Here is a 13,374-nt window from a genome sequence, read left to right as displayed (position 1 = left end):
GTAACCCGAATCTGAAGCGTCCTTGAATACAAAACACACACCACAGATAAACTGGCATCCGCTTATACGAATTGGCCGATGACGTCCTCTGCTCGAATGACTGGACTTGAATGGGCTCCAGTCAAACAAGGCTGTTGTTCAGCAGCACCTGCACCAGCGGAATGATCCGTCGGTCGGTACACCTCATTGCAATGCTAACCCGCTGCTCCAGCGATCCACCTGGCCCATTTCGAGATCACCCAACCACGAGTCACCACGACCCCAACTCGACCGATGTTGCTCCGCACGCGCTCAGCGGTCACGACCGCGTGGTGACATCCCCTCGTCGGGGGGCGGGCGCTGGCGCTCCTCGTCACATCAGCCCGCGCTCTGCAGAACCCCTGAGCAGGGGCAGGCGGCGCTGCCTGGACTCGCTTACCGCCGACTGCATACCTCCCACCACTTCGGGGTGCCAACCGAAAACAACAGGACGTGTGGCTTTCCGTCTGAGGTGACCTGCTCGGCCTGCATATGCCAGGGTCCGGAATTCTCGATCCCTTTGGGTCCGTGGAGATGAAGACACCGGACACATCACGCACGACAGAGGCAGCATGCGGTATGACAGGGACGCACACCCCACCCACGTGCTCCGGCAGGCGCGCCGTTGGTTCCAAAATGCTGTCGGACCGGCTGGCCACTGCGAGGTCATTTTGTTTCAAAACTCCTTCGTCAACGCAAGACACGCACAATGAAAGGACATTGGCATGCACGTACCTTGTGTCGGCTGCAAGACCTGACTCGCCGGCGAGCCACTCTGGTGTCACTGACCTGTGTGGGTGTTTAGCGTCACTGACCCTGTGTGGGTGGACCGCTCAAACCACCGCTTCACGTCCTGCGGGCCAGATCTGCTCCCAGAACTGTCGGTCTTCCTCAAGCAGATGGGAAATCGAAAGTGAGTGGTGTGGGTGGTGCAGCCGCACAGCCACTGGACCTGTCTTTCCTGTTATTGCACGTCATCGTTTCATTGTTGTAAGACGCTTGCTGATATATGGCCATGTGGCACCCATTTGGAACACTGTCATTGGTTCTCTGCTTAAATGTGAAGATGACAGCCGAATAGCTTTGGGCCCGGCCCTGTGATTCGATGGCGTGGTTAATGCGAGGAAGCGGTCAGCAACCAGCTCGTCTGACCTGTTCGACGACATGTTATGCCCTGCTCCGTGGACCCTGCCTGGGTCACTGGACGGAGGCGACAGTGCCGCGCGCTTTCGATATGCCGGTCAGGAATACATATATGATCGGGGTTTCGTGACGATATGGGCCAAGACAGCTACCTTAAAGAGCTTCGACAGCGTGCAGCAGCCCGGCCAACGCCGAATCAGCAGTCACTGGTTTTGTGGCCGGCTCGAGGGCCACACGCAGTCCATGCACTCAACTCTAATAGCGTGACATGACCTCCTGATACCCACAGCGTAATTCAGGGGCACTCAGGGGTCGGCTTTGTTTGCATTTGACTGGCGTCGTGCCGTTGTCTTTACACTCTGGACATTCGGTTGTGGCAGAGCCGGGGAGCGTAGTTTACTATTTAGCTGCCTCTGATCCCCTTCCCAGCTTGGGGAACGAAGCGGGCCGAATCCGGGTAAAGATCCGTTTGTTGGTATATTTTGGGGCAGGTTGCGTAGTTTCCAAATGCTTAGCCTCAGTGTCGCTGCGTGTTTTTTACTCTGACTACGTCACCCGGCTTGAGCTCAGACAGATCAAGCGTTCTGTCTTGATTCGTGGTCCGCCATAGTCTTGATCGTGGTCTCTGCATCTTCTTGCTGAACTGCGTTGGCAGGCAGTTGTGTCGGCTCCAGGCTCTCAGCTTCCCTCCCATGAGAAGTTATGCTAGCGTGTAGCCGATGCCGTGGGGTGGCGCTGCTCAGGATGACAACGGCGTCAGCCGCGGATCTCACCTTCTTAAGACGTTCTCCACCGTTCGCACCGCCTTGTCAGCTCTTCAATTTCTCCAGAGGTAAGTGACGTGAAGTTATCGTATGCACGGATGTCTATGCAGCCGTGAGGTCCTTGAGCGTGTTACTGCCAAGCCGGGGCCCTCTGTCAGTTACGGCTTCACACGGCAGGCCGTGCCTCACGAAAGCCGACCTCACTCCGACGACAGCAGCGCCACTGGAAGGTGAGGGCGGCGCCAGCAGGCCACGGTATCACACGGCAGGCCGTGCCTCACGAGAGCCGACCTCACTCCGACGACAGCAGCGCCACTGGAAGGTGAGGGCGGCGCCAGCAGGGCCACGGTATCACACGGCAGGCCGTGCCTCACGAAAGCCGACCTCACTCTGACGACAGCCAGCGCCACTGGAAGGTGAGGGCGGCGCCAGCAGGGCCACGGTATCACACGGCAGGCCGTGCCTCACGAAAGCCGACCTCACTCCGACGACAGCAGCGCCACTGGAAGGTGAGGGCGGCGCCAGCAGGCCACGGTATCACACGGCAGGCCGTGCCTCACGAGAGCCGACCTCACTCTGACGACAGCAGCGCCACTGGAAGGTGATGGGCGGCGCCAGCAGGCCACGGTATCACACGGCAGGCCGTGCCTCACGAGAGCCGACCTCACTCTGACGACAGCAGCAGCGCCACTGGAAGGTGAGGGCGGCGCCAGCAGGCCACGGTATCACACGGCAGGCCGTGCCTCACGAGAGCCGACCTCACTCTGACGACAGCAGCGCCACTGGAAGGTGAGGGCGGCGCCAGCAGGCCACGGTATCACACGGCAGGCCGTGCCTCACGAGAGCCGACCTCACTCTGACGACAGCAGCGCCACTGGAAGGTGAGGGCGGCGCCAGCAGGCCACGGTATCACACGGCAGGCCGTGCCTCACGAGAGCCGACCTCACTCCGACGACAGCAGCGCCACTGGAAGGTGAGGGCGGCGCCAGCAGGCCACGGTAGCTTGAGTGATGATAAGTTTACAGGTGGCTACCTTGGTCTTCATGTCTGGGCTTAACCCAGGTCAAGAGACGAAGTCACTGGCCAACTGGCGGCGCTTGTTCGGACCGATGTGGTCCTGATGGGGCTAATCTAGGATCTCTTCTCTTTACTCCTCCAGGATTGCGGCTAATCACTCGCTAGATACAAGAAATCTTGGACGGATAAAGAGTTTTCAACTGTGGGGCTTGCGGCAGTACCAGGACACTCCTCTACAGCAAACTTCATCGCCTTCGTCAATGTCTGGTCCGTTACTTGCACATACCAAACAACTGCAGCCTTGCACCTTCAACCACTGCAGTAATTACATTATCAGCATAGGTCTTCACCATATCACCAAGATCAGCGTCATCACGCTTCTCGCTCACGTCGCTCCCAGTTGGCTGCATTGACATCACATCTGTAATATGCATAACGCTACAAGGGTGGATCTCAGCTTAGAAGTTGTACGGGAGCAATCAAAATAATATCCTCTGGTAGCGGACTGGCGCTACATCAGCATCCTTCATTCTCGACAATAGCACGAAGGGGTTATGGTCTGTCACAGCCCTGAAGACCTTCAGCCTATGCAGGCACTTGTGGAACTTGCTGCGAGCAAAAGTTGTCCCAGACGCTCGTCCTCGACGCCTTCAGAGTGTTGTTCATGGGGCGGCAACGTACGCGACCAGATCATCACTTGCCGAAGTGATGATCTGTAATGTTCCAAGAAGAGAACACCCTCATCTCGTAACCATCGCGGCTGTAGACACCATGGATGGAAGTTTCGGGTTATGGACCCATAGCGTGGGTGCTTCGGACACGTGCTGCTTGATTGCATTCGAGGCCTGTTCTGGGTGAGGGTCAACTGAGGCTGACCTCCAGTTTCAGACTTGACCTTTCGGAAGGAGATCGTCCAGAGGCTTCAGCACTCCTGAGAGATGGGGAATAACCTCGCCATTATAGTGCATCATACCTGGTAGTTTCTCAGCTCTTGTGACGCTCAGCTCAGCTCTGTGCACGGTCCTCTTCAAGTAAACCTTTCACCAATGATGTGGCCAAGACACTTCAGGTTTTTCTGCTTGATTTGGCGCTTGCTTTTGTTTAGTGTTGGGCCACCTGCCTCCATCGTAGTGAGTACATATGCCAGACGCTGGTTATGTTCGTCTTCAGGCGATCCACAAAAAAGAACATCAGTCACGTAGCGCAGACTTTGCCTGCACATCTACGCAGCAAGCGATATACCCTGTACTGATACAGTTCTGGCGCACAGAATATGCCTGGAGACAAACCCTTCATTTCGAGCCTACCACCGGACGTTTTGCGCTGAATGGGTCAGAAAGATGATTTGTTAGACTTCTGTAGGTTGGATAAAACATTGACCTTGTGAAATGCGTCTTGCGGTGATTATCTTCTAAAGGACGTTACCCCTTAGGCAGTCAGGTTTTCAGCGCCGACAGAACTGAGCGGCTCTGTTCGATCGTGCATCTTGCCATCCCTGACACTCGCGAGCCTCGTTTCAACCCATTTAAATGGCTTGCACCCCGCAATGTAATGCGGGATTTGAACGACATCTGCCGAAAATCCTGTCGAAGGCAACAATCCACCTCCACCACAATTACTATCCGCATGCCTATTGAGTCACTCACCAAATATCCGCCTGTTTTATTTGCCCCGCCCTTGCCAGCACAGCTTTGGCCGTGCAACGCCTATCGCCGTGCCCTTCCACCCCCCTCCACCTAACGGACGGTGGCCGTGATGGCTGGTCGGGGAGGATGGGACGCGCGCCGCTCACACGCGCGGGCCGTGCGGCTCGCAGAGGTGGCGTGCGGCAGAAGCAAACGTGCCCTTCGCACGCTGTCACAGGTGGGCTGTTCAGGTGGGAATGTGGGTCCGTCATCTTTGGGACGTGTGTGAACATGAAATGGTTGTGAATAAGAAGACTGCGGTGATAAGGCAGATGCTGTTGGTGATATGACATTTGCTATGTTAACGAGGACGAACAGAATCACAATTACAATCATCGGTCTTCAGTTTACTACAAAAAGACGGTAAACCCACGACACATGCAAAACAGAAATAGATCTCTCGATTAGACATGAGCATAAGGGCCGATTAGAAGACGGACGCAAGTCATAAATAGAAAATCGAGACACATGACAGCTATACTGAAAATGTTTGCCATCTTAAACAAGGAAAAGGGAACCAGACCTCAACGTTCCAAGCAATGTAATCGTTCATCAATCACCTCGCATCTAAGATCTACAAGGGAGGATGTAGATACGACGGCCATAGTATGCAGCGCATGATGCGTGATGCATGCCGGCCGATCGTACAAGCTCATATTTAGATGTTCAGAATGGCGTATATTTGTGCCAGCTGGCGGGTGTACTGTGCCGAGGCGGCCGGCCCGATTTCCGTCAGTGTGTCAGCGGTTTGTCGCTAACGTTCGTGACTTTGCTTTATGCAGCTGACTGTGTTTTGGTCCCGTTTTTCGGTTGGTCGTAAGCTGGAGGGTCAGCTTCAGCTTCCCCTAATCCGGCTGGAGCGTGGGCGTGACTAATAACATCTACTTTCCCATCCCTCTGGGAATTTTACATGCATTTTGTCATCGCACCGGTGCCTTGATATCGATGTTTAATTGCATGGTCCCAAAGCCATTGAACCAGTTGCCTGTTTCATTCGGATTCATCTGAGATACCGCCGGTACACAAAACCCTTAAAATCTTGCGAAATTTGTCGTCCCTGAATATCATCCACGGCCCACGAACATCTTACGGGGCGGACGAGATGGCTTTGTTGACGACACACCGCTCTTTTAAACGGTCAGAGATGGTATGTGCTTGCTGTATACCTGGCTGGGCGTAAAAATTCATTAGGCGCTCACTCGACACCCTTCAACATCCAGGCTCACGTATTGTGACGAGACTTGGAGAGAGTTTGGGACGTCACCGGCTGCGAGCCTTTTGGCCGAGGCCTGGGAGCTATCGCTGTCACTAAAAACAAGCGTGGTATTCGTGTTCAGCCTATTTTGATTTTGAAAACACCCGGTGTATTGCATCGGTCTTACAACGTCCAACTTTTGACGCAAACAAACCCTCGGCTCATACCATTTGGCGCAAGAGCGCGCGACTCGCTTCGGACATGCAGTAGAGCATGCGCCGAGATGAGCTTCCTGGTCATCCTGGGCAGCCCCCCCCCCCCCCCCCTCCTCCTCGCCGTTCGCGAATTGGCACACGTAGCGCTGATCCATCACGGGCGTGAATCCAGAGCGGGCACATACATCCGGAAACGCTGCCGAATGCGTGCCACAGCACACGTTGCAATATATTGTGGCCACGCAAACACAAACACAGGGGATTTCAAGAAGAACAATAGTATGGGTGGGGGGGGGGGGGGGGCGCCCTCGCCTGCGTCTTTGCCAACCATTCATCAGTTTTGCCATGTTATACATCTGTTTACCTCTGAGACCAACTCATTTATTCCAGCGGTTGGCTTATGCCATGTGGTGATATTTAACGCCATGCTCCACCTCACAAAGCGCGGCTTTTTCGTTCGTCATCGCCGCCGCTTTTGTCGCGGCTCCTCAGCCCTCGCGGTTTGATCACATCCTCGGGCTATCCGACACATCATCAAAACGAATCAGCGAAAACAATCACGCGCTTTGTACGTCATTGCCCACCACTAATATGCATGCGTTTACTTCGTTTGTATGACAAGTGACAGGCGGACTGGGAATTATTGGACGCGAACCAGCTGGGAGTGCAGCAGTCCCTATCCGTCCTTGCAAAAGGAGAGACGAGCGTGTATCGTATGTCCCCTGTAGCATTGAACACATTTTTGCCACTCATTGGCATTCGCTGTGCGATGGCGAGACGCCCCACCGTCCTCGCTGTGCGGCGGTCGGACGCCCCACTTTCCACGCTGCGTAGTGGTGAGATCCTTCTTCCTATGTTCTCGCCGCGTGGAGGTGAACCACCCCACTGTTCTCCTTGTGCGTTGGTGAAACGCTTCTTTGTCCTCACTGTGTGGTGGTGGGACGTCCCCCTGTCCTCACTGTGTAGTGATGAGACGCTTCACTGTCCTCACTGTGTGGTGGTGGGACATCCCTCTGTCCTCACTGTGTAGTGATGAGACGCTTCATTGTCCTCGCTGTGCGGTGGTGAGATGCTGCTCCCTATGTTCTCACTGCGCAGTGGTGAGATGCTCCTCTCTCCTCACTGTGCGGTGTTGAGATGTCCTTGCTGATGTTCCGACTGCGCTGAAGTATCACCAAGGAGCAAATGATCCTCATAGCGAGCCGAGCGTTGAAGGTCTTCACTACGTAGGTATCCTGGATAGCGGCGCTCATCTTATGGAAACTGGGCGAGTCTTTTATCTTATCTGAGCTGCAAGATAACATCATGCGATTCTCGTATCCATCTTTTGCTTTCCGGATTAAAAGGGCTTGAACTGGTGCGACGAACACGCGCTGATCTACCACGTGGCGTGCTTTGTGAACGCTTTGGTGCCTTCTGAATGCTCCTCGCTGAGTGGCATCACGCGGCCATGGCGCTACATGTAGAGGCCCTGCCAGGATTTCCTTGAGATGGGGGGGGGGCTTGGTAAAGGTATCGTGCCAATTTTCACTTTCAGTTGGGAGCCGCATGAGATAAAAAAGAAAATGCGGCTGTAATACGCCCTCAAGCGATTCTGTGTCCGCACTCCCGGTTACATGACTGATCCGCCGACATGTCGTCAGACTGAAGTCAGCATTTCTATACTCGTGCACAAATCACGGATAAATATGGCAGAGATTAGTCCTGTACCGCAGGCTTAGTCATGTGCCATTGTCTGCATCTGAAAGAAAGCTATGACACGCGATGTAGCCCGCATGCATCCACGTCCCGCATGCGAGGCCCCACCTGGCTCGCAGCATCAGAATCCTCTGCGCGCCCAGCAGGTGCGCCGCTGGCACGATCAACGAATGCCGACCAGCCGCGGTCAGGAGTTTCTCGGCCACCTCCCCACCGCATTACCGTAATAGCTTGCATGCCTCCTAATCCCCAACGGAGGGAGGCCAAGGTACGGCCCTCTCTCGTCAGCCGCGGGGGTCCAGCCGCTGCGGCTGCGTGCTCAGCACACGCCACAGCGGAGCGACCTCGCGCCGGTGACTACCGTCGAACGCCGGGTGCAGGGGGGCCCAGCGATGACCAGGCTGGGGCCAACTAAGCCATGCCGCTGGTCGGTCAAGCGGAGGTTTGACCACGGGCGGGTCTAACACGTGGGCAAGCGGGGCAGACCCCGGCGGTATGGCGGCTATAGGCGGGATGAGCCTCAGACGGTACCGTGAAAGTGTCGGGCTGGTCCAGGCGAGTGTGGCTGGTCTTCTCTTACGGGCAGCGGCGTAGGTGTCTGTTCATTTGGGGGACTGGGGTTTGAGTTCCAAACCGTGGCTCAAGACACCAACTCTGAAAAGAGTTACCCATGGTATGTAATGCTGGCACATACGAGACTGTAAGTACACCCATCTCTCTGTCTATCTATCTGACTGTCCCGGAGACGGGCAGTACTGTGGGCAGGTAGGACTGTCCCGGAGACGGGCAGTACTGTGGGAAGGTAGGACTGTCCCGGAGACGGGCAGTACTGTGGGCAGGTAGGGACTGTCCCGGAGACGGGCAGTACTGTGGGGCAGGTAGGACTGTCCCGGAGACGGGCAGTACTGTGGGGCAGGTAGGACTGTCCCGGAGACGGGCAGTTACTGTGGGTAGGTAGGACTGTCCCGGAGACGGGCAGTACTGTGGGTAGGTAGGACTGTCCCGGAGACGGGCAGTACTGTGGGCAGGTAGGACTGTCCCGGAGACGGGCAGTACTGTGGGTAGGTAGGACTGTCCCGGAGACGGGCAGTACTGTGGGCAGGTAGGACTGTCCCGGAGACGGGCAGTACTGTGGGTAGGTGGGACTGTCCCGGAGACGGGCAGTACTGTGGGCAGGTAGGACTGTCCCGGAGACGGGCAGTCCTGTGTGTGGATAGGACTGTTTCAGAGATGGGCAGTACTGTGGGTGGGTAGAGCTGTCTCGAAGATGGGCAATACTGTCGGTGTGTGGACTGTCTTGGGCGTCATTATCGATGGCTCGGACCCTGAGGCATGACTGTGCTGGGTAGGACTGTCCTTGAGCATCACTGTGGGTTGATAAGACTAGAAAAGGGGCTTCAAACGTGATTGTCGTTGAATAAGACCGGATCAAGGTCTGCTGTGGGTGGCTAAAGCTGTTTTCCAACATAGACTGTGGGTGGATGAGGCTGTCTTCAACGTGAAACGCTAGTGCAAATGGACTAAGGTTTACTCAAATATTACTACTGCGGGTGCGTGGGACTGCCTCGTAGATTACTGTGGTTGGCGCAGGCTTACTCACACGGGACCGATAGTTTGGCATCAGAAGCTGCTAGAGGTCCGGGCACCAGTTGGGTAGCGCTTGGCATCAGTTGTGAGGGCATCGCTCGGCACCAGTTGGGCAAGCGCTCGGCGTCAGTGAGCAGCGCTCGGCGCCAGTTGGGCAGCGCTCGGGCGCCAGTCCAGCCCTGCGCTGTCCCGCGTGTCGACTTCCATTAGGCGGGGCGGCGGGGCCCGCTCCAGGGCGGCCAGCACGGTCGCTGCGCCGCAGCGAGCCCCGGCCCACCGCAGCAGGCGCTGCGGCGGCCGACCGGCGCTGCCCGGCCGCAGATCCTCTGCTGACGGACGGGCCGGCGCTGCCCGGCCGCGGATCCGCTGCTGACGGACGGACCGGCGCTGCCCGGCCGCGGATCCGCTGGTGACAGACGGACCGGTGCTGCCGGCCGCCCGGATCCGCTGCTGACGGACGGACCGGCGCTGCCCGGCCGCGGATCCGGTGCTCACGGACGGACCGGCGCTGCCCGGCCACGGATCCGCTATTGATAGACGGACCGGCGCCGCCCGGCCGTGGATCCACTGCTGACGGACGGACCGGCGCTGGCCCGGCCGCAGATCCGCTGCTGGACGGACGGACCAGGCGCTGGCCCGGCCCGCGGATCCGCTGCTGACGGACGGACCGGCGCTGCTCGGCCGCGGATTCGGTGCTCACGGACGGACCAGCGCTGCCCGGCCGCAGATCCGCTGCTGACGGACGGACCCGGCGCTGCCCGGGCCGCGATCCGCTGTTGACAGACGGACCGGCGCTTGCCCGGCCGCGGATCACTGGCTGACGGACGGGACCGACCCTGCCCGGCCGCCGATCCACTGCTGACGGACGGACCGCCGCTGCCCGGCCGCCGATCCACTGCTGACGGACGGACCGACCCTGCCCGGCCGCCGATCCACTGCTGACGGACGGTCAGCGGCCAACTGGTGACGCTGAGGACGGCTGGAGCAGCTTGGCTGGCTGCTCATCCATAGCCCCCGCCATCACGAGAGTTACGCACAGCGCCGCGGCGCTGCGGCCGGCCGACGACAGCTGGCGTACAACGGAAGCAGTCGACGGAGACACACCAGCGGCGCGCACATCAAGGCGTAATCTTCCGTGAAAGCCCAGGATTCGAAGGGATCGGCGGATCTGGGTCGGCTTCTGGGCCAGCGATGCAGATTGGTCGAATTCCAATCCAGAGGGCGCAAATTAGGAGCATTGCCATGTGTTGGATGGGGTAGACGTCTGAGATTTATTGAAAGCGCATTGATTGAATAAAGGGATTTCGGGAGCCAGCGGTGGCGGGCCCCACCCTATCCAAACAGTCGCGGTTAAACACATATCATCGGACACCATTCCACACGCCTGTGGAACAGATCTTTGACATACAGTTCAACAGATCTTTGCAAATGGTACAGGATGGAATTTTTGAGCACTTTTCTAGTCTATGAATATCTGAGGAGCTGGCATTAGGCATTCACAAGTGTGGTGAGAGTTTGCTCAGCTTTCAAGTGACGCAATTATTAGGAGATATCCTGTCATGAAACATTTTAAAGCATTTTCTATTAGTGCGAGCATGTGTTTACTCTGCCGCATTTCGTTGCTTACTTCAGACACTTTTTCGCATTTTTGGCTGGTGGTCATGGCTCCAAACGGGGTCAGAACATTGTCTGCGTAGAAGCTGTGCAACGGTATCGTCTTCTTTGCATGCTTGTTTTTTTTGTGTGCAAGTCCTGGTCGCGGAAATGCTGTTCAGGTAATTAAGAAGGGACAAGAAATGTTTTAGCAAGTCGGGGAACGTTGTTAACATTTTTACCAGATCTTTGCTAGGAATTGCTTTTGAACCAAAAAATTCGGGGAAACTGGCTGCGAGGTCCCTGAGCTCGCCTCTGCAGACAAAATGCAGCTAGTTCGTCAAATATGCTCCTGCCGACATGTTAGCCAAATAGTTCGCACGGATCCTAAAAGCGTCACGCAACACGTGCCATCTAGCGTCATTCAGCCCTCTCGGTTAATGTCGATCGACAGCGCTCGACGAGGCGTCATGAGCGGCATTTTGGGGCGCAGACTCCCATGTCTGCCTCGCAGCAGCCAGCTTTCATTAGGATGTGACGTAATCAGCATCATAGGAGCTTCATCGTTTTGCATTGCTCCATTATGTTGTTCCTTTAAAGAAAGAAGCAATGGCGTTGCTAAGCATCATAAATGTTTGGTTCGCGCCTGTTCTCTTGAAAACACGTGTAATTCATATACTTTCAAGTAAAAGGTTTATTGCAGTCCGGTTCAAGATCAACGCCACTGATCCAAATATTGTCAGCCGAAATAAAAATGTCACGAGTGCTGTAAAAGGTTTAGGCTGAGAAAAAACGGCACACTCACTTAGCTCCACGGTTCTCGTCTGGCTCTTCGAGAAAGTGTGGAACGAATTGCGACGATCAATGCTCACCGCTCCCATAGCTGGGTGGACTCGCTCAGCACTGGCATTGAGAGAAGGCACCAAGTGTGACAAGCTGGTCAGCATGTCTTCCCTTTTTAAAGATCGCTTCAACAAGGATCACTAACTCAACGTCATCAGCCCAGAATATTTCCTCACTCACGCACATTGCTAGAGCAGACGGACCGCTTTAATCGTCTTGATCTAGAGACAGACAATCCACTGCATCAATTCTAACCATGCCCGTGTGCATCAGGTATATGCGAATTATGGGCAGCTTTATAGCAACAGTTAGTGAGAAATTGTTCAAAATAGTACTGATGTAAACAGCTGCGGTAACAATGCAGCTGACCGTCTTCACCTTTTTCGCCTGGAATGGTTTCTTCTCAAGGCACTCCGCGCGTCTAAGGGTTTGCTACAATTTTCATACAGACAATATCGAATCACGATGAACAGGCTCATAGTTGGGGCCTGAAGGCACGCTTTGTCGGACGTCTCTGTGTCTTCAAAGACGCATCAGAACTTGTTCTGCTGTATCCAGTCCAGATAGGCACTGACGCGAGTGTACACTCCGGGGAAGCCGGGAGTGCCGCAGCCCACTCCGGCCGACACGACGCCAATCAGCTGATACTTGCCGTCGGCACCCGTAAGCACCATCGGTCCGCCAGAGTCGCCCTGCGGACGACAGCAGAAACACACACTTTCCACATGGTATATAGGTGGCAGAAGTAAGCCATGGTCAGTGTTATTTTATGGAGATCGACAATGTAACTTGTGATGCGTCGAATTGTATGCTACGTTTTTCAAAAAGATGTTACGCAGAAATGTTTCCACAAGTATGTTATTCCCGGCATATAGGATTGGCTTCAGGGCATGGTGCACTGATGTGTGAAGATGCTTACAATGACAGTCTTATGCGTTGAATCTGCTCTGTCGTATAGAATACGCTACCATTTAACAGGCGGTGACTGACATTCAAGCGACTTACAGCTGTAACATAGACGCGGCTTAGAACCAGTCAGTCCAGTTAGACAGAGGTGACCAGTGTGAGTATGCACTGATCTAGCCGGTCATATGTACGTCAGTTAGCCGTAGTGGCTATGCGTCAATCTATAACGGCTCGGCAGGGAACATATTCCTCATCTAGTCATAGAAGACTGAATGTGACACTGTACTGATGGCCAGAGGTGAACGGACGTGACCCTGAACTAATGGCCAGAGGTGAACGGACGTGACAGTGCACTAATGGCCAGAGGTGAACGGACGTGACCCTGAGCTGATGACCAGAGGTGAACAAATGTGAACCTGAACTGACGACCGGAACTAAACAGGCGTGATCTTGAACTGATGGCCTGAGGTGACCAGACGTGATCCTGCACTGACCTGGCACGCGTCCTTGCCGCCGTCCTTCTCGGCGGCACACAGCTTGGTGTCGCCGAAGCCGCCTGGGAACTGTCTCTGGAAGCTCGACGCCGACTCGTACTTGGACTGGCACTCGTTGATGCCCACCACAGGCAGGCTAACCTCCTGCAGCACGTTGCTGGCATCGCCACCTGCCGGAACGGAAGGAACACTTTGGCGACTGGCCAAGGCTGGATA

The 13,374-nt window shown here is 55.6% G+C and overlaps 1 protein-coding gene across 1 annotated transcript in view; it reads right to left on the bottom strand.

Moving 5' to 3' along the window:
* Positions 1-11,594: 11,594 nt before the first annotated feature.
* LOC119108419 (proclotting enzyme-like) overlaps positions 11,595-13,374 on the bottom strand; it is a 2,404-nt gene continuing 624 nt past the window's right edge. The window contains exons 2-3 of the mRNA XM_037231990.1: positions 13,159-13,328; positions 11,595-12,450 (exon numbers count right to left, since the gene is read on the bottom strand). Coding sequence (XP_037087885.1) covers positions 12,292-12,450; positions 13,159-13,328 — 329 coding nt within the window. The 3' untranslated portion in view covers positions 11,595-12,291. The remainder of the gene's footprint in view (positions 12,451-13,158; positions 13,329-13,374) is intronic.

This window comes from Pollicipes pollicipes, unplaced genomic scaffold (assembly GCF_011947565.3).
Source record: "Pollicipes pollicipes isolate AB1234 unplaced genomic scaffold, Ppol_2.1 Scaffold_6686;HRSCAF=7923_pilon_pilon_pilon, whole genome shotgun sequence".
Taxonomy (NCBI): domain Eukaryota; kingdom Metazoa; phylum Arthropoda; class Thecostraca; order Pollicipedomorpha; family Pollicipedidae; genus Pollicipes; species Pollicipes pollicipes.
The sequence above is the reverse complement of the archived record's forward strand: the minus strand, read 5'-3'. Positions and strand labels throughout refer to the sequence as shown.